Below are 21,336 nucleotides of genomic sequence, written 5' to 3' on the forward strand. Positions count from 1 at the left end.
TACTTTTCTCCAATGCAAAGGACCCAATTCTTAATTCAGAAACGCCAATATCCAATTCGCCTTACTTCGGGAAACGATGATGGAGAGGTTCGACAAGAACGAATCAGGTGGAAGAGAACAGAGAAGAAGAACAAAGCAATGAAAGAGACGAAGGCTTTGGGTGAAACAAAAGGGTTTGGGACTTTGGGGTGAAACAGAAGGGTTTGGGAAACCAAAAATAATTACCGCTTAACAAAAAATAATTACCAAATAATTACCGCTTAACAAAAAATTCCAATAACTTTTCAGCCTTTTTAATTTTTGATTTTTAATTTTCAATTTTGTTTAGATATTTGACAAAAAAAACCGTTACAATATTTCATCAAAATATTATATAAATAAAATCTGTTGCAATAAATAATTAAATTATACAACTGTTGCAATAGATTTTCTATAGTAACACTTTTCTAAAGTTAAAGTCTACTCAAATTAATAATTATTTAACTGTTGCAATAAGTATGATATAGCAACGCCATTGAAACTGTTGCATAAAAGGGCGTTGCTATAAGCCTATTTTGTAGTAGTGATCCTTGGTCAAACTTGTAACCGCTTGGTTTTCTCACTGAGTTCCTTCCTCTTAGATTTCCAGGTTTAGAGTTCCTGTAAAATCTTTTCATTCTTCTGACCAACGTAGCAACCTCTTCTTCATCGGGTTCTGAGTCCTCCTGTTCCTCAGCCTTGAGAGCAAGGCCTCGGTTCTCAAGAACAGCTGCTCCTAGATGTAATTCATGAGTCATCAAGGATCCCGCCAATTGTTCAATGTTGAATTTGGTGAAGTCCTTTGTTTCAAACAATGCAGTGACCTTGGTCCTCCATCTATCATCCCGTGGCATGCTCCTTAGGATCTTCCTAACCTATTCATCAGAGGGAATAATTCTTCCAAGAGAAACTAGCTCATTCGTAATGCTAGTGAAACGAGTAAACATTTCCTGGATTGTTTCTCTTGGTTGCATTTTGAAACGTTCATATTTAGACATTAGTAAATCAATTTTAGAACGTTTAACCTCATTAGTTCCTTCATGAGTTATTTGAAGGAGATCCCAAATTTGCTTTGCACTCTTGCACCCCATAACTCTGTTATGTTCGTGAGGTCCAAGGCCGCAATGCAAGATTTTTACAGCTATTGCATTGATTTCATATTTTTCAAAATCTTCCTTAGCAAATTCAGACATAGGTTTAGGAACTACCTCATTTTGAGCATTGGTCGTTGTTACCTCGAAATCGCCAGCTTCTATGACTCGCCAGACTTGATAATTCTCTGCCTTGATATAGATCTTCATCTTGTTCTTCCAGTAGGTGTTGAATTTTCCGTTGAACATTGGAGGTCTTTGAGTGGAATAACCTTCCTCGAGTTTCTCGTAAGCGTTCATACTTTCCAGGAACTTTTTCTCAACAAGGTTTCCTGTATTTTTGTGAGATCCTGCTTTGATACCAACTGATAGTTCAGTAGGAGCACTTGATAAGAGGGGGGGGCTGAAATGTTTCTTGGGAACTTGGGTAAGTTTCTTGCGGAATTTAAACAATAAAGAGACTGAGAACAATGAGCGAAGAAAGATATAAAACTGAGGAACCTTCTTGATCCTAATCAAGAAGAACCTCACAACTCTTTACCATCTTTGTACTTCAAAGAAAAATGAAAGGATTGCAAGAACTCAACCCATTTAGCATGCCTTGGTCTCAATTTTTGTTGCCCATTAATATACTTCAAAGATTCATGATCAGAATGCAAAACAAAGTGGCTAGAACGCAAATAATGACTCCAATGATCTAAAGCTCTAACAATAGCATAGAACTCTTTATCATAAGTGCAATAATTCAAACGAGCACTCCCTAACTTTTCCGAAAAATAAGTTATGGGACGCTTACCTTTGATCAAAACAGCACCAATTCCCACACCACTAGCATCACACTCGACCTCGAAAGGTTGAGAAAAATCTGACAGCGCCAAAATAGAAGCAGCACACAAACGCTCTTTAATCAACTGCATGCCTTGGGCTCACGATAATTGAATAGAGGATGAGGGTCCAAAAGATGAACGGCCACCATTAAACGAATGAAATAAATGTCCTTTGATACGTACAGCTAATAGCGTAACAGTACAAATGTAGAATGACATTCAAGATGCACGCACAATAAAGTCTCTGCGACCCTGCCTTGATGAGTTGATGCCTTCTTTTCATCGTTTTGTTAAATTCTACTTTCTGTACTTTTATTACTTCATTTAGTACTCCCTTACCTTATTCTATTCATGTTGTTGTGCTTCTACTTTGAAGTTTCATTTTCTCAAGTCATCACCAATTCATTTCAGGTCAATTCAGCTTTAATATTTGACAATATTTTCTGCTTTACTACTCCAGTAAATTATTACTGTTTGCACACTTTCGTTTTTTGTACTCCCTTCGTCCCGGAATACTCGACCCGGTTTGACCGGCACAGAATTTAAGGGACTTGAATTGACTTATTTAATTTAATAGGTAGTAGTTGATAGTGGGGTATTATTTTAATGTAGTTAGTGGGAGGTGGGTTAAGAGGTGGGGTTGGGGGAGAGTAGGGGTTGAATTTTTAATTATTTTTTGTATGAAGTAGGGGGTAGGTGGGTTAATAGGGGTGGAGTGAGAAATAATATAATATTGTTAGAATATTTCAATTTTTAGAAACAGGTCAAGTATTAAGGGACGGCCCGATAAGGGAAACAGGTCAAGTATTCCGGGACGGAGGGAGTATACAATAAGCACAAGTATCCTAATGAACCGAATTGAATCTCTCATGAATGCATAAATTAATTGTAGTCTAGATTTCGTGAGGACCGATATTCGGAATTATAATGTGTCGTACCGTTAATACTCTGGTCCATGAAAATGGCACGTGTGAGGGGAAGTGTCGAGAAACACGCTCCGACCCCATGAAACATCACACTTGATCGAAGTAAAAAGGGACTTTACATGTGAGGGGAAGTGTTGAAGTGTACATCCCAAACAACACGTGTGAGTGTCTAAACAGACAAATATTAAAGAGTTGATCACTTAATAAGGCTAAGAGATTATCCTGCTTATTGTCCTACTATCTCCGTATTTAAATAGAAGATATACTTGATCGGGCACGAGTATTAAGGAAAAATAATTGAATGAACTAAAATACTAAAGCAAGTAGGGTTGGGGTAAATATTTTAATCAAGTAAAATAAGTCGAGGACGTTAAATTTTGGAAGGATGTGTGGTGGGGGTTTATGAAATTAATTGTTTAATGTGGTAGTGGAGTTAGAGTATTATTTAATTAGATGGTGGGGTTGAAAAGTTACTAAAAATGACAAGTGTGTCTCCTATTTAAATACAGCCGAAAATGGTAAGTGCATTTCCTATTTAAATACGAAGGGAGTATGACTTTAAGGTGGAACCTCCTACAAGCTACAGGCTTATTACATAGACTCTCTCTTGATGATGGGTACGGCCCATGCCCGCATTTAACAACCGATAAGCAATAGAACAACATATTTCCTCAATTTGCAATTCATACTCCGGACTAATAACTTACCAATTACTTCAATTCGTAACCTATATAATCTTGCAATTTTGTTTAAGTAAAATACTAGATCAAAGAAATTCAGTTAAGTTAAGAAAAACTAAAATCACATTACAATTTACAAATAACAAATTGGACCAAAGAAAATTATACTCTTAACCCATACGAGCTAAATGAGACAAATCTAACATTTTTTTTTATTTTTTATGTAGTGTTATTTTTGTTGTACACAGTCCATGAGTTGTTTGTCAATTTCCACACAAATCGACAACAATGAAAAAGGGATTACAAAGAGGAATTCTCAGAGGTGAAGAAGAGAGAATTCTATGTATGCTTAGATTTAGGGTTTCAACCTCACTTGTGTTTCTCTCTCTTAATTCTGAAAATTTTATTACATTTGGTATTTATAGTGTTAGACATCAAACCAATCTAAGGGACAAGAAAAGGCCACGTCGATTGAACCTTGCGGAGAAGAAAACAGTTCACCCGCAGGGTTTGGTCGAACCTTTAAAGGGTTCGGCCGAATCAAGGTCAGGTTCGGCCGAACTTACCCAAATTTTGGGCGAACCTCTAAAATCTCAAAGTTCCTGACTCTCTTCAGGTTCGGCCGAACCATCTAAGAGTTCAGCCGAACTTCCAGCAGGTTCGGCCGAACCTCCAGCAGGTTCGGCCGAAGTTCCCCTGCTTCATGACAGCTTCACAATTAATGGAATTCAAGCGTTTATGTCGTTTGGTGGTTGGTGACAAGTGCATCAACGAGATTTTCGAAAGATAAACATTTTGGAGTACAAGATTTTTCAAGATTAAGGGGGAGTGTTAAAATATTAATCTAGAAAAATCTAGATAATATGTTTGTAAAAATCTAGTAGTGAAATGTATTGGGTAGAAAAATCTACAAATATGATTGTAAATTATAATCTAGAATTATCTTAGGAAATGTCTAGAATTATCCCAAGAAAAATCTAGTAAGAAAAATCTAGATGATGAGGGGAGTAAAAGAATCTAGAAACCATAATACAACTATAAATAGGTTGTATTTGCATAAGTTTAGGAATGAGTCAATCAAGAGGACTCCCACAAAATATGAGGGGTAGAAACAAGTGTTCTACCAAAGTAAATAATATTGTAAAATTCTTATTAATGTAATCCCCCAGTAAGTGATGAGCACTTGACTTCTATGGGAATGGCTATGTTTAGTGACTACTCATAAGCAGCCACTTTTTCCTGTAAATGCATGTGCATTAGTGTGTCAAAAGTTAGAACTTTGAATTGGACCCAAATAGCCAAAATGCATTTACATATAATAAAAGTCAAGTTCTATCACGGTTTAATATGCATTACTTCTTGTCACATATCTATTACTATATACTAAAAGAGACACCAGGAATGACACGTATCAATCCCTAGTGCGATTTTTTCCCGCCAAAAACCACTTTCCCAAATAAATTTATCTGTTTTATTTTATTTTATTCTCTTTTTTTATATATAAACTATTTATGTATGGAAATAAAATTTATTTTATAAATTATGGTTATAATGGATGCGACGTAATAATAATTTTTCTAAATTGTTAATATTTTAGTCGAATCGCCATATTAATAATGAAAATATACCACTCAATATTTTGGTAAATATAACCATATTATCATTTTAAATATGCACATTAGATGATAAATTTAAACGAGTATGTTAAAAATGTTATAACTATGAAGTAGTTTGGGAGATAATCCGTTAAATATTTTGTGAAAAAAATGATCAAAATCCGTGCATGCACGGGATCTAAGCTAGTTGACATTTAAAATGCACATCTATGCTGAGCATCCGTAAATATCAAAAAAGGTAATTTTCATGTGCATGTCATGTTATCTTTTTTTTTGGAGGGAGGAGGGAGGGGGTGGGGGTGTTTCTCTATTTTATTCTATCCCAAATTGTTTTTTGTTCTCTCCTTCCTAACCAAAATATGTGAGTTAAAATCCATTTTTTATGCTAAAACTTCCACAACTTTATACTGTTAAAATGTGGAGATATGATGTACTGAGAAAGATACAAGGGTTGAATGTGTAATAAGAGGAGAAGGAGAAAATTAGAGGAAAAGGAAGCTCAAGAAAGAAGAAAACTAAAGAAAGCTATGTCAGTTTAGATATTGAATAGAAAATGAGTCGGGTGCTCAAAATTACCCCCATATGATATTTTGAGTGAATGTGAGTATGAAAGTGTAATTTGAAATATGAAAATATCAATTGAGGTGTTTGTAAATACTCTCCTGTTGACAGATTAGTTTAGATACCAGACCAGTGTGGATAAGGCATACGTTAATAATATCATGTTACTACGATAAATCATATAAGCCATTGTAAAGTTGTAAACCCTGTTTTATACCATTGTATATTTGTATGTGTAATTGATGGCAATGCTTGTGATATCTAATGCCAGTCTATTGTTCAACTATATTAAAGTCCCATTCGCTTGGATTTCTGTTTTGTTACTGAGTTGGTATGGTATTGTCAATAACCACTGAACGAAACAATATGCTCAGTGTATGTTTTCTTTAGGCAAATTTGTAAAAAACTACCTTATAAATTTGGATTTTTGCGAAAAACTACCTTATAAAAATTTTACGTTGCAGGATACTACCTTTCGTCGGATTATAAGCATCGATTACACATTTCGGGGTCGACTTTACTAGGTGCATCTCATGTGGCATGTCATGGAAAATGAGTAATTAAATAACTCATGAGATACATATGATAAAGTCAATCCCGAAATTATGATTCAACGTTCAAAATTCGGAAAAAGGTAGTATCTTAAAACATAATTATTTTATAAGGTAGTTAATTACAACATTTTTTTTATAAGGTAGTTTTTCACAAATAATCAAATTTATAAGGTAGTTTTTGACAAATTTGCCTCTTTATACAGGCCTTGCTACTTGTGGGATTAAAATTAAAGTGGAAGAGGTTGAAAAGGTATTTGTAATTCTACTATACATGACTACATGGTGTGAGATTTGCAGCTGCTTTCCCCCCTTTCTTTTGATTAGAAACTAAAGAAATAAATTAATAACTTACATAATTCCATACGAATTTGGTATTCCAAGAACCAGCTAAAATTAGGTTGCCAGTTTGCGTTGGGATGCTAACAATATAGTTGCTGAAAACCTAATATTTTTAATTTTATTATTAATATATCAATGAAACAAAGACCATCAGCAATTTAGGGAGAAGGGTTTAACAATTTGGGGAACTTGTAGATTCTATGATTAGAGATGGTCATCGACTTGATCATAAAGTATAAAGTGGTGATATATATGGAGACGACAACTCAAGACAATATGTATAATTTCTAGAATTCAATCAAAACAATGTTAGGCCTCACTATTATCAAGGCTACTAGCAAATAGCAATAGAAGGTAAAAACTAAATGTGGCCGTTATTTAAGTCTATAGCCTTTCTAAATTTTACCTTTACTTGAATAATATGGCATAAATTCTCCTTGTAGGAATTTATTTTTCTCTATTTGAGAGTATTGGCCTAATATGAACTCGTTTCCCCAAAAAAACGAAGACATCCAGTGCCTAAACTCATTGCCTGAGTTGGAATGAGTTTTTTTCTATGTGAGTTTACCAGATACACAAAGGCATTGCAGGTCATCAAGAAGCTCCATAAGGAGCAGGCCCAAGAAATCAGGACATACAAGTTGAAATTAGAGCATCTGCAAACGTTCAAAGATTCTGCTAATAAGGTTTTCCTGTTTGTTCTCTTGGAGTCTTAGAGTCTTTCAGTTTGTTGATACGGGGTTTTCTTCTCGGGTTTTGGGTCTTTTTGGTTTCATTTTTCGGTGTTGGTGGATTTGAGGGTATCGAGTTTGGCCTGAAATGGATGGTTGTGTACGGCAATTCCCGGTCAGTTTTTGTTTACTTAGAAATTGAGTTACTTAAAGTAGCATTTACTTGGTTGTAGATGGTTATGTAAAATCAAATTAATTTTCTGAGTTGAGTACGGCCTGACTTACTTGAGTACTCTTATGTTATATTCATCTCTTATTGGGGCTGTGTTATTTTTTCCAGATGGAAGAAATATTCCAAGGTAGTGTATGGGACTCAAGGGAACACCAATGCACTCTCCCCAATCTGTGGTAACCATTATTATCATTTTGATCTATTAAACATTTTTAATGTGAATGATGTCACTAATTTTAACACTATTCATTTCCCCTTTTTTCCTTCACAAGAAAGTTGGAAACCCCATACAAGTTTATGCTAATGCTACTGAGATAGCAACTTCTAGTAGGATAAACTGAAAGTTGCAGCTTTTGTATCCAAGAAACAATTCATTAGGTTTAATGCTATGAGTTATCATTAAGATGGGTACTAAAAAGTATTCTTGTTGTTGTACCTGTTTATTTAAATTACGAAAATGATAAAGGTCGCAACATGCGACCTTTAAGCCGTGTCACAATTATGACATGGCATGCTTATGTGTCATGATTTAAATTGGAAACTAAAATATTTAACTTTTTTAACCTATTATACATGTTTCAAAAAAAAGTAGGGAAATCTTAATATTCTAATTTGTTTCCTTTTTTATCTCGAATACCTTATTTACATTTTTTCATAGTAAAAATATTGTATTGATAGTAAAAATAATCTGATGACGCATACCCTACGTGGCGTCTATGTGTACCAATTAAATTCCGACACTTAAGATTGCGACAACTAAATGTTGTCGCAACTTGCGACCTTTATCATCACCCTTTAAATTATTACTCATTTTCTGTAAAATTTATTTGAAATTCTATTGTGTATGTCTAATTTTTACTTTGGGACAAATTTGTTTGCAGATAACCCTTACGGTTGCAGAACATCATAGTGTTTTTTTTGTTCCTTGGCACTTTGTAGCTTAGAAGACTGGCGCCGTTTAAAATTTGTGAGTTTGTGTGAAGAAGAAGTTCTGGATTCCATGAAATTGAGTTTTGTCGAGAAAGACAAAGCGGTGTGTTTGTTCATCGTCGGTCTCGAATGTGCTAAGCTGATTTTTGAGTGGCAATAGTGTTGTACATTATAATTTATAAGGAAATTGTAGGTGTCTTGTTATGCTTCTTTTAGATAACAACCAGTGTGTGGCCCGGGCGACGCCCCGATAGCTACATTGAATAGTCAAAATTTAAGATTTTTCTTGAGCATAATATTTGACCAAATTATTCGTATTCCATCGAGTGAAAAACAATCCATTAGGTTTGTCAACAATACAGACACACTACGTCACTTATCATGCCAAGTAATTTTTCAATTGGATTATTTTATAATTTGTATGATTTGTTGTCCCGTGTAACTAAGTGCTTCAAATTAATAAATACCAAATTATAGTTGATGCTTATGAGACTTATGGCATCATGTTTCTTCATGATTGTCCTAAATCCTAATGTTTTATTTTTATTATTATTATTATTATTATTATTATTATTATTATTATTATATTTTCGTTTAATTCATATAAATTAAAAAGTCACATAAATAATTAGTTCTTTTAGATTTCATGGTAACATTTACTTATAAATTAATGTGAAAAGATAAACCATAATTGGTGGTTGGTTAAGATGGTAGAGGGAGTTATCATCCATATCTGAGGTCTAGGGTTCGAACCTCATTGTATTGATTTTTGGTTATCCATCGAACCTCATTGTATTGATTTTTGGTTATCCATGTCATAGAATGACATGCACTTGTTGAGTAGATGATGTGGCGTAATGGAGAGTACTACGTGGCATATAGACGTTTTTCACAACGCCTTTTAATATATTAGTATAGATGACGTAGGCACATCGAAAATATTATTATATTTTAATTTTGTAGTAGTAGATTTTCAAGCATATATTGATTTTGGTAGTTTCAAAACGGCATTTGAACAGATAAAAATGAAAAGTGATTTTCCGGCATGCTTATGTGGACTTCACTAAAATTGCCTAAAGAGGTGGAACTATTAAAAATGCTACTCCGTATTATTCTTTTGTTGCCAAATGTGTCTGGTACAGCTCTCACATGTTATACCTGAAATCAATAAAATGGATATGGTGCTAATTCTTGTTAAAGAAGGTATTTTTGCATGTTGTCAACGAAGCTTTTTTTTGGTGAAATACTTTCTAAGTAGTCCTGCTCTGAAATAGCTCATTAAAAATGTCGTAGTAGGAAAATCGTCTGCTACAGCTGGACTGCTATCTGATGAAATGCATGTTAATAACTACAAGAGGGAATTGTTTTGAATCTAAGACTCCAAGGGACTCATCACATTGTCAAGTCGAATGCAACGTTTACTTATATGTTAAAGTTTTAAGCTTTGGTCGAGAAGAAACAGTTCAAGGAGTCAATCCCCAGGTAGATCATTTAGTTTCTTAACAAGTATCGAGTATTCCTATATGTTTTGGTAATCTCGTAGGAGCGAAGAAATTACCAGTTTAAATAATTTATTACTATGATCTCTTTTTCTTCAGAGTATAAGTACCACGATTTTTATATTTAAAAGTATTATGTACTCTTATGTATTGATATTTCAATTGTTTCTTTATACATTTTTTATGCATCATGCCTTTAACATATTGCTACAAGCAAGGGAATGATATGACATGGTTACCCTTGATTGAGTTTACTTATTAACCATGGTCTATATATCAATCTCTGTGCAGCTAAGAGATGAACATTTTATGCCCTATTACGTAAGAGCACAATCTGGTGCATTTATATTTAACCTATCATAAACTCCGGATTTCATGCTTGGATAATTTATTGAATACATATTTGGTTGTTGTAAATACATTTTTATTTAGTTTTTTTTAATTACAATCTCATCTTCAAAAGGTAATACATTTTCACTTTTACATAATCCCCTACATTATGTACTATAAGGACGAGCTTACTCCGTCTGTTAGTCATATATCTTGTTGGCACTCTGTTCTCCATAAAAAATATTCATTATTTTTTTCGGAGGACATCCGCGCGCGATAGCGCGCGGTTCGATTCCTAGTTATACTCAAAGAGAAAAAATCAATATGGTGATGACAAATGTCACTCATTGATTGGCCTCTCTTTTATATATATTTTTTTAAAATCATCTCTGTTATATTCGTATAATATTGCCAAAATCTTAATTATAGAAAATAGTTCATACTACGTATTATAGTAAATTTCTCAATACATGAGTGTTTATATCTTAAATCTTGCCCCTGGAAATTTTCTACTTTATTCGTTTTGTTTTTTCGGCTATTTTTTATGGATCACCAAATCATATACATTACATTGGTTCCCGAAGTGCAATTAGGGGTGTGCAAAAATTGGTCCGGGCCGAAAAATGGCCCGACCGGATCAACCCAGACCGGACCGGACCGAAGGCTATCTGTCCGGTCTTCGGGTCGAGAAATTTCAACTTCCGGTCTTCGGGTCGAGAAATTTCAACTTCCGGTCTTCGGTCCGGTCCGGTCCGGTCCGGTCCAAAATCCGATTTTGGACCGGACCGATTTTTCCTTAATAATATATAATCGAACCTATTTAAAAATTTATTCTCGCCTTTAATATAGTGTAAATATTACTATATTGTGATATATTTTATTTTATCTTCCAAAAAAGGCCTTAAAAAATTTATTTATTTTTTATATATTTTTTCTTTTTTACCGTAATTTTTATACAAAATAAAAAATATATAGAAATAGGTCTACAACTGGTCCAAATCGGTCCGGCCCGGTTTTTGACCGATTTTTCCGGTCCAGTCCTGGTTCGGTCCAAGCAAAATCGGTATGGTCTTCGGGTCTTGAACTATCAAAATTTCGGTATTCGGTCCGGCTCGGGTCGATCCGGTCCGATCCGGGTTTGGAACGATGAACACCCTTAAGTGCAATATGTCTATTGACTTATCGTAATACTCAATTGATATTTAGTGCGTTCTTGACAATTGACATCAAATATGGTTACAAGTTTCTTTGACTTAAAATTACCCAAAAATTCAAATAATGCTTGATCCGGAACAAAATTACACCCATCTTAATTTACTAATGAAACCTAACATCAATCAACAATTTATCAGAATTCAAGAGCACAAAAGAACAGTTGTAGTGCCTAATTAACAAAAACCAAACAAAAAAATTAGTAAATCAAAGCTACTATTTGGAAAGTTGGTTTCTTTACGATTTACGAAATGAACAATAAGAAAAGCATGATTTTGCATATTGAATTAGTTGGCAGCTAACAGATTGATAGGAAAGAGCATAGAGTCGGAAAATTGAGAAAAATGCAAATGAAATGGTGGGCGACCATCATTACTTGCAACAATCATTTCTAGATAAAATATTATGGAATGCAATACAGAATATTGCAACAATCATTTCTGTATAAAATATTATGGAATGCAATACATAATATTTTTTACGAATATAATATAAGGATTTTATTTTTTAAAAAAAACATATTTTATAGACTTACATAAAAAATTGAAATATTACTGATAGGGGGTACATACAAAGGAATATCTATATGAATTGCAACAAACTTTCAGAAAATAAATATCAACAACCTTTGACATAAAATATTATTTGTTCAAAAAACAATTCTCTTATACAATATTATAGAAAACATGTATATTATCTTATATAAAAAAATTGAACCATATGTGTACTTTGACGTATATTAATACTGAAATATTATAGTGACTATTATTGCAAGGATAGCGAAATATGTTTTTATATATTTTTTATTACACCACATAGAAATAGATTAGATGAACAATATAACTCAATATGACAAGATCCAATTCAAATATATAATACTCCGTATCTATCAACCAAACAAAGCCCTAATTTAAAAAGGAAATAATATGTAAGAGACACTACAAGATATTGTACCATTAACGACGAGAAATCCCGTCGCTAAAGGCCAATAATCGGTTATTAACGACGGAATTTCCTGTCGCGAACCCGTCATAAAAGGGGCCGTCGTAAATGGAAAATGTAACACCCCCAACTCTAAACCTATTTTAAAGACACTAATTAACTATTAACTTATCAAATTATTAAAAATTTCGGCAGCATTTCCCCTAAATATGGACAATCTAAAATATTATTTAGGGAATTACGTCATAATTTCTTCAACCTGCTTCAATTACATCATTCCAACAAATAAAATTTCCCAACACACCATCAGGGTGTTACTGCTACACCTACTTATAAAGTAGATGCAAAGCTAAGTACTATTAATACTACATTACTAAAATAATTTAAATAACTTAAATAACTTATACACAATTATTAAACTCTTCCACAAAAGTACACTATAACTAAGTTCCCAACTTTACTTCACGTGAACCCAAAATCATTCATCTTTACCTGTATTTCCTGCATTTTTTTCTCACCATAATTAAATGGGTCGTTGCAGGTTCAATCCCAAAGGGGAGAACAATAAAACAAACACCAAACAAAGAAAAACAATCAGCAAAGCTGGTAACCACCACTCCACTCCGTAAAATGATTATTAAAGAAATCATATAAGCATAAACAAATTAAGAAGTTCACATGAAATTCAAAAGAACGTTCTGAAATACCTTTGAATAACAAAAAGTAAAACAAACCGACTATTTGAGGATTTTTAATGGTTTTCTATTTGACCTCTTCTCTAAACGTATAAACATATTCTCATATATATATATACCTAATTCCCAAAATTCTCAATTCTAAGTAGATCCGGGAGCCGCTGACAATCTACTGAACAATAGATAGACCCGGGAGCCCCTGACAGTACATTCATTCTTCGTTGGCCAACTATTTAAATAACCTCTAATGTGCACACCCCCCAACTCTATCTTTTACGTGACCCGGGAGCCCCTGAACAGTCACACCAGAGATGAGGACGGTTTACCATCTTGCCACATACGGCGATAATTAATTCCGAATTGCCACATACGGCGAAAATCATTAAATCCCACAATCACCTTAAACTCAAGTCTCCAACACTCAAAAAGTTTCTTCTATTGTAATTGAAACTAATTAGCTCACATTCAATCTTCCAATTTCCATAACTTGATCACTAATACAAAACATGATATTCGCCATTAATCCAACCCATAAAGTATCATCATTCTCTAATTCATTTACTCATATCAAACATCCACACTATAGTAAATAAAACAAACAAGGCAATAGTCACATTTTCACATCACAAATACGATGGTTCTATTATAGAAATCTTTTAAGAGTAATTCGTAAAACATCTTTGATAATTCAATATGTATATTGAAAAAATTAGAAAAATCAAAGTTTAAAGCTTTTATAAGAGAGGTTGTTTAATATCGAAAATGAATATTCATAGATTTGCATTTAATTTGTTAGCACATAGATTCAAAAGATATAAATGAAGGAGGTGTCCTTGGGGTTACCTTGAGTGAATTCTTAGCGAAAATTTGGATGTTCTATTCTCCAATAAATTCACCTCAACAAATAAAAATATCAGTCAATAGAATATTCACTTAAATCGAATCAGAACTAAACTCAATTCTCTTAGAAATATTTCCAACAAAGCATTCTTGTTTCACTCTAAGCTAACCATAAACTTAATTGAATTCCTTCTAGAAATCTCTTTACTTAGTTTTAGAAATTCATTTTCAAATCAACATGGAACACATTGTTTTAGAAAAGCTAAATAGGATTTGCTAAGCAAGAATTCATATTGTATAATACGATAACAATTTATTTATAAGCTTTATAAATATCATCGAATCAATTTATATCAAACTATGATCTTAAAGTATACTCTTATTTAGGAAATCTTTTAAAAATGAGAAAAAATAACATTGAATTGCTTAATCACAAAGTTAAAATTTCTAAAATAATTTCTACGTTATAAAAGTAATATTCAAAGTTTTATAAACTATTACAATTAAATGATTATATTAAAAAATAGATAAACCATAATTTGGGATAAAATAATACCCTCATGTTAAATAGGAAAGTGAGAAGGGAATCAACAACATCAACAATAACAAGATCGACCCCAACAACATGACCAACTCCATTAGTCACAAAGGGCGGTGCTCCGGCGAGGAGGAGAGGAGGCAGAGCAGAGGAACGAAAAGAGGAGAGAGAAAAACACAATCAGCCCGACAACCAATGACAACAACAACCGCAACGAGCAGGACAAACGGCGGCGACGATGGAACATCGTCACGCCGGCAACCAGAAGGGGTGGCGCACCCACGAGGAGAAAGAAAATGAATAAGTTAGGGTTTCAGGTTCTTAAATCAAGAACTAATCAATCGATTAACAAAAGAACTCAAGTAATTACCAATTGATGAGGGAGCATTACTGATTGAAATTCAACGGCCGCCATCGGCGGCGGTAGCATGGAGCAAGACCGAGAGGAGAGGGGAAGAGTAGCACGATTATCAACAACAATCACAACACCCGCAGCAACCAACGAAGAAGGGAGGTGAGGGAGCAGCAGCGCGATGCTAGGCGGCGCGACGGGGCGTGGCGGTGGAGTGAGGAAGGGAGGGAGGTTGAGGTGAAGAGATGGAGTCGGGTGAGAGAAAGAGAGTGAGAAGCGTGAGTGAGTGGAAAAGAAGGAGATTTCTCCAGAACTTATTTCTTTCCATAATATATATACTTTTTGATAACTTGTTTTACTTTATAATTCATAAATTATTTAGTAAAGTAAAACAAGTTATCAAAAAGTATATATATATATATATATATATATATATATATATATATATATATATATATATACATATATTATTACTATCTTGACTTAAAATAGAACTTCAATTTCATATTAAATATTTGGGTTTTAAATAATTTATTTTAACATTAAAAAATAAAATTTCTAAGATCTGTAAATGAATTAACATCTTAAATTTATCTCTAGAATGAATTCAAATACTAGCTTAGAAATAATAATAATATTTTATAAAGTAATTTACTATGTTTAAAGCACCAAGCCTTAATTATGAATTGATTTAAGAAGAAAAGGTATTCCTAACACGAGATTAAGAACTTGCTTAATTTTTCTAGGTATCACATTATACCACCCTTAAAAATAAGTTTCGTCCTCAAAACTTCAAAGCTTTAAATTTTTACATCATTTGGGGAAAATTAGCGTTTTGAATTTATATCTCGAAATCATAGTACAGTAATCAAAGAAAAAGTAACTCAATTTCAAAATAACAAAATTTACAAATGCAATAAATCAAATTTCAAACGTAGAGTTACGTGAAAGGGGAATTCAATTTCCTGAGATAGGTTTGAGCCGAACATGAGTATTTAGTTGGTATAAAATAGATGGAATCGAAGATAACAATAATCAACCCATTTAAGAACGATAAAAGATATTCCGCAATCACTAAGTTGATAAACAAGGGAAAAGTTCAATAAACATGTATCTCTCAAGGTCATTTTGGAAAGAGTACGAGCACACCATCAATCTTAAGGTCATCTTTTTCTATAAGTAAAATAAAATAAACTCACTGAAAAGTATGAACATAAAACTAGTGCAACTCAATCTAAATTTCAACTTACACTATCCAATCATAACAATATTATTTTCTTCTTCCTCAAACCTTATAATCAGTCAAACTGAAAAAGAATCCTTCAAGACCAAAACATAGTTCATTACCCTCCGTTTCATAATAAATTACCTTTAAATAAAATGGAAACATAATCCCTTTATATTTTGTATACTCCTAAACAACAATAACCTAAATCATCATCAATACACAATCATGAACATCATTGCTACATCTTTATGCCTTTCTATTCCCATTACCCCAAATTTCATTCTATATTCTACCACTTATATTTCACATGTATTATGCCATTTGTATCGAATCACCAAAGTAAACTTTTAACTTACTTTAACCAAATATAGAAGCTTTAAAGTCTCCAATACTCTCACAATTCTCATTCCCAAAATCGATTTCCTAAAATATCAATTTAAATTCTTAAACATTACACCACAATGATAACAAACCACTGTAGATCATTCATATGTACTCTTGCACCAATAATTTTATTCACTAAAAACTAATTCTTATCTCTATACCTCATTCACAAATCAAATATACTCTTGGCTTTCCAACAAAATTCTCCACATTAACCCATTGATAATACTCTCAAACAATTCTCATTTGCTCAAACAAAAACAAAAGACTTTAGGCTTATCATTTCCAATGAATTTATATAATCCTTAACCCGTACTCAATCCAACAACATATTCCAAACTAATATGCCGTGATATGGAGATCACAGCGAACCCAAAATCAACCTCGGCTCTAATACCATTCTGTAACACCCCCAACTCTAAACCTATTTTAAAGACACTAATTAAATATTAACTTATCTAATTATTAAAAATTTCGGCAGCACTTCCCCTAAATATGGACAACCTAAAATATTATTTAGGGAATTACGTCATAATTTCTTCAACCTGCTTCAATTACATCATTCCAACAAATAAAATTTCCTTATACACCATCAGGGTGTTACTGCTACCCCTACTTATAAAGTAGATGCAAAGCTAAGTACTATTCATACTACATAACTAAAAAAAATTAAATAACTTATACTCAATTATTAAACTCTTCCACAAAAGTACACTATAACTAAGTTCCCAACTTTACTTCACGTGAACCCGAAATCATTCGTCATTACCTGTATTTCCGGCATTTCCTGCTCAACATAATTAAATGGGTCGTTGCAGGTTCAATCCCAAAGGGGAGAACAATAAAACAAACACCAAACAAAGAAAAACAATCAGCAAAGCTGGTAACCACCACTCCACTCCGTAAAATGATTAATAAAGAAATCATATAAGCATAAACAAATTAAGGAGTTCACATGAAATTCAAAAGTGAAGGAAATAATGCCCTTGGTCCAAGTATGCATTCTATGTTAAGTCTAATAAATGCGGTTCAGTATTAATTAACAAGTTAATAATTCAGTGAGATCAAGTGAGCTGAATGCCTAGCTAGAGGCCGCTTTAGTTCAAGTGGAATTAATGATATTAATCCACAGCTTACTCTTGACTGAACCCGTAGGGTCACACAAATAGTACGTAAACGGATCAAGTATTTAATAGCATTAAATACTCCATCTATGAATATTCGGAACCGACGGATCTTGGTTTCAGTGGGAGCTAAGATCGTCACAGGCAAGGAATGAATACTCCGGAAACGATGATATTGCCGGAAACGGAAATATGGATCATATCGGAAATATAAATATTATCCAAGTCGTAGATGTTGCCGGAAACGGAAACATGGTACGTGTCGGAAAATATTATCGGAAATGGAAATATTGCCAGAATCGGAAATATTGCCGGAAACGGAAATATTGTCAGAATCGGAAATATTACCGGAATCGGAAAATAATTCCGGAAACGGAAATATTAAATATTTGTTCGAAACGGAAATTAATTCCGGAATCGGAAATATTAAATATTGTTCGTATCGGAAATGAATTCCGGAATCGGAAAATTTAATCGGAAGCGCATCGTACGAATAAGCATCGGACGAGGCCTGCCGGACGAGGCCCAGCACGAAGCCAGGCCATCGCCCAGCAAGCCAAGCGCGCCGCACAAACAGCCACGCCAGGCCCAGCGCAAGGCCAGGCCCAGCAGGCTGCGCGCAGCGCGCAGCGCGCACAGCGCGCACAGCACGCGCAGCGCACAGCGCGCACAGCACGCGCAGCGCGTAGCGCGCGCGGGCGCTGAGTGGGCTGCTGCTCGCGCGCACGCATGGGGCCCATCGTGGCTGCCGTGCGTGTGTGTGCAAGTGTTTGTGTTCGTGCACGTTTCCTAAAACATGCAGAGTTCGGTTAATGATTAAATTCCTAATTCTATTTGATAAATTAATTAAATTAGAGTTCTTGTAGGATTCTAGGTTTAATTAATTTGTATCTGAATAGGATTTCGATTCCCTTTCCATACCGCTATAAATATGAGGCTAGGGCTCACAATTTATAACACAAGTTTCAAAGTATTCAAAGTGAGTTTTTGAGAGAAAAATTCAGTCACACATTTGCCTAAAAAGTGCCGAAAATAATAGTACCTTAAGGGCGATTCTAGTTGGTCAATCTTAAGGCGGATCCGGACGTGCTGTGGACTATCTACGGAGGGACGACACTTGGAGTCCTAAAGACTTGTTCTTGTTCGGTTCGGGCGCAGCTAGGGAAGGCACGCAACAAAGAGTATGCATCTAATCTATGCTAAATGATTATGTGTAAATAATATGTTTTCCTGGGTTTATGGTTTTTCCGCATGATTTATGAATTGTCATATGTATCATAACCTAACAGTGGTATCACGAGCCCCTTATTATTTTCATAATCTAAATTGCATGAACATGGTTAAATATTACAAATTTGCAAGAATTAAAAGGGGTGATTAATTTTCGTAATTGTTAATTAATTGCAAATTGCGTTTATTTAATTATACGTACGCAGTTTTTCGGCAGTTTCTTCGTTACTCATCCGAATTGAGTGATTTTTGTGTCAATTCCGCATGTAAAAGGCATTCTAAAATTTTGACAAAAATAGTATTTTTCTGCCGAACCCAGAATTCTCAAATTCGAAGCCTAACTATGACTTTTCGAAGATTTTAGTTTTTCGAATGCAAAATTTCGTAAATTTAAGATGTTAAATTAAATATTTGCGATTCTTGTTGATAAATCTTGAATTTTTGATTGACCTACTGCATATGTTTAACAAGTTTGAATGCCTAGTCTTGTTAATTATGCAATCTAATTATTAATTATGATTAATTTGTTGAAAATTAGAATAATTTAGAATTAATTTGATTTTCATAATTAATTGTAATTTAATTAGAAACCTATGATTAAAAACCACCATAAAAATTGTAAATTTACGATAAATTTTAAATTTTTATGACCTAGACTTGAATCCATAACAATCGGAAATCAATTGGATAATAAATTTTAGATTTTTCGCCCTAAAATTATGAAATTAATATTATTTATTAATTTGTCATTAATTTTAAATATAAATTTTAAATTTTTATGCGATTCGTTCATATAACTTGCACGCACGAAGCAATGGACGCTTCGTGTTACCCTTAAGGGGTGTTGTATAATGCGGGCATGCGACGACGAGCAAGGGAGCTCGTCGCCCGTGCGGCACGAATGCAATGAGCAAGGGCGTAGTGCACGAGCACAAGGCAGCAGCCCTGCCTTGTGTCGTGTGCCACGACCAATGGACGAATGGGCATGGGCGTAGGGCGAGCCAAGGCAGTCGCGTGTGGGCAGCAAGCGAGCTGCGCCACAACGCGCGCTGCCTCGCACAAGAGCGCGCAGCCTCGCGCGCAGCGAGCGCAAGCTCGCGTGCCACGAGCGCTGCGCCTAGCATTGCTCGCGCGCACAGCGAGCGATGTCGCCCGCCCAGCGAGCGATGTCGCGCGCCCAGCGAGCGATGGCTCGCGCGCCCAGCGAGCGATGTCGCGCGCCCAGCGAGCGATGGCTCGCGCGCCCAGCGAGCGATGTCGCGCGCCCAGCGAGCGATGTCGCGCGCCCAGCGAGCGATGTCGCGCGCGCACTGCGAGCGATAGCCCGCGTGCGATGAGCGCTGGCGCGCGCAGCGAGCACCAATGCGTGCGGAGGCTTGCGATAGGGATGCAGCAGCTATGCGACGAGCGCATGGGCTGCGCGCGCATGGCCAGTGATGGCTGTGTGCGTGCGGCCCATGGGCGTGCTACGCGTAGGGTGTTTGCGTTACGATTAGATCGTTTTGAATGTTTAATTTGAAAATTTCAGTTCACGTAATTTTAATTAATTTTAAAATTAATAATTTAAATTATTTTCTTGGATTTTAATTTTGAATATTATAATTATAATAAATGTTATTTATTCTAATTATTTTACTAAAATTAAAATCATGAATTAATTTAAATGCGACTGAAATTAAATTAAACTTTTTGGATTCAACTATAAATTTATATGAGCTTTAAATTTTAATTAAATTTGTATGTTTCCGGTTAGACTAGAAATACATTTTTATGTTTAAAATTGGTAAAGCATATGAATTTATTGGTTTAAGTGGGAGCGCTTTTTAGTCATAAACTCTTGATTAGGTCTACAAATCCTTAAGGTTAAAACAACTTGATTAGAATTAATAAGGACTGAATAATTGGTAGATTATTGGTGCCCTTGATTAATTGCTGCAAATGTTTACGTGATGCATAATGTGTTTTACTAACCAGCTATGTGGGCCATTCATGATAATGAATGGGTGAATGGTATATATTGTATATGTACTGTTTTGCAGGTTATGAAGTGACTAGTATGGCCCAAATAGGATAGAAAATATGGTCTGCGTACCATTAATTTGAATGTAATTGGTCTAAAGTACCAAAGTTATTTTTCAATTCAAATATGGTCTGCGAACCATCAAATAGTTGTAATTAGTTATAGCTTATCCTATTTGAAGAAAATGGTGCCTCCCACGGAGATTTTCAAGACGGACTTTGAAGTCAAAGCTTCAAGATGAAGTCGGGCCATACTAGATCACAAATATCTTATGCATGTTTTAAGTTATTTATTGTTTTAAATATGTCTTAAAATGCATGAGATCAAAAGCTTGATTATGTTGCATGATTAAGGATTTTAGTTCACTTAAAATCTAACCAACATAGTAAGAGCATTAAGTTCCAAACTTAAAAATTGAGTTAAAAGGTGCCATGCCAAAATATACACTTGCTTAGATATCCTTTACATCAATCTAGTAATAGTTTTCGCTCAGCGAG

At 34.5% G+C, this 21,336-nt stretch overlaps 1 protein-coding gene and 2 long non-coding RNA genes across 3 annotated transcripts; 1 reads left to right on the forward strand and 2 right to left on the reverse strand.

The window, feature by feature from the left end:
- Positions 1–356: 356 nt before the first annotated feature.
- On the reverse strand, positions 357–2,422 carry LOC130459247 (uncharacterized). The gene is made up of 3 exons (XM_056826479.1): positions 1,906–2,422; positions 1,227–1,459; positions 357–893 (listed from the first exon to the last, which is right to left on the reverse strand). Exons 1-3 carry the CDS (start codon positions 2,024–2,026, stop codon positions 480–482), a joined length of 768 nt encoding a protein of 255 aa, XP_056682457.1. The 5' UTR covers positions 2,027–2,422; the 3' UTR covers positions 357–479.
- Positions 2,423–6,679: 4,257 nt separating this feature from the next.
- On the forward strand, positions 6,680–8,880 carry LOC130459529 (uncharacterized). Its single transcript, XR_008918960.1, has 3 exons — positions 6,680–7,298; positions 7,624–7,691; positions 8,397–8,880. It is a non-coding gene; the product is annotated as an uncharacterized lncRNA (long non-coding RNA).
- Positions 8,881–12,584: 3,704 nt separating this feature from the next.
- Positions 12,585–15,219, reverse strand: LOC130460109 (uncharacterized). Its single transcript, XR_008920032.1, has 2 exons — positions 14,520–15,219; positions 12,585–14,019 (listed from the first exon to the last, which is right to left on the reverse strand). It is a non-coding gene; the product is annotated as an uncharacterized lncRNA (long non-coding RNA).
- Positions 15,220–21,336: the final 6,117 nt, after the last annotated feature.

The sequence above is a fragment of the Spinacia oleracea genome, chromosome 4 (genome assembly GCF_020520425.1).
Source record: "Spinacia oleracea cultivar Varoflay chromosome 4, BTI_SOV_V1, whole genome shotgun sequence".
NCBI lineage: Eukaryota > Viridiplantae > Streptophyta > Magnoliopsida > Caryophyllales > Amaranthaceae > Spinacia > Spinacia oleracea.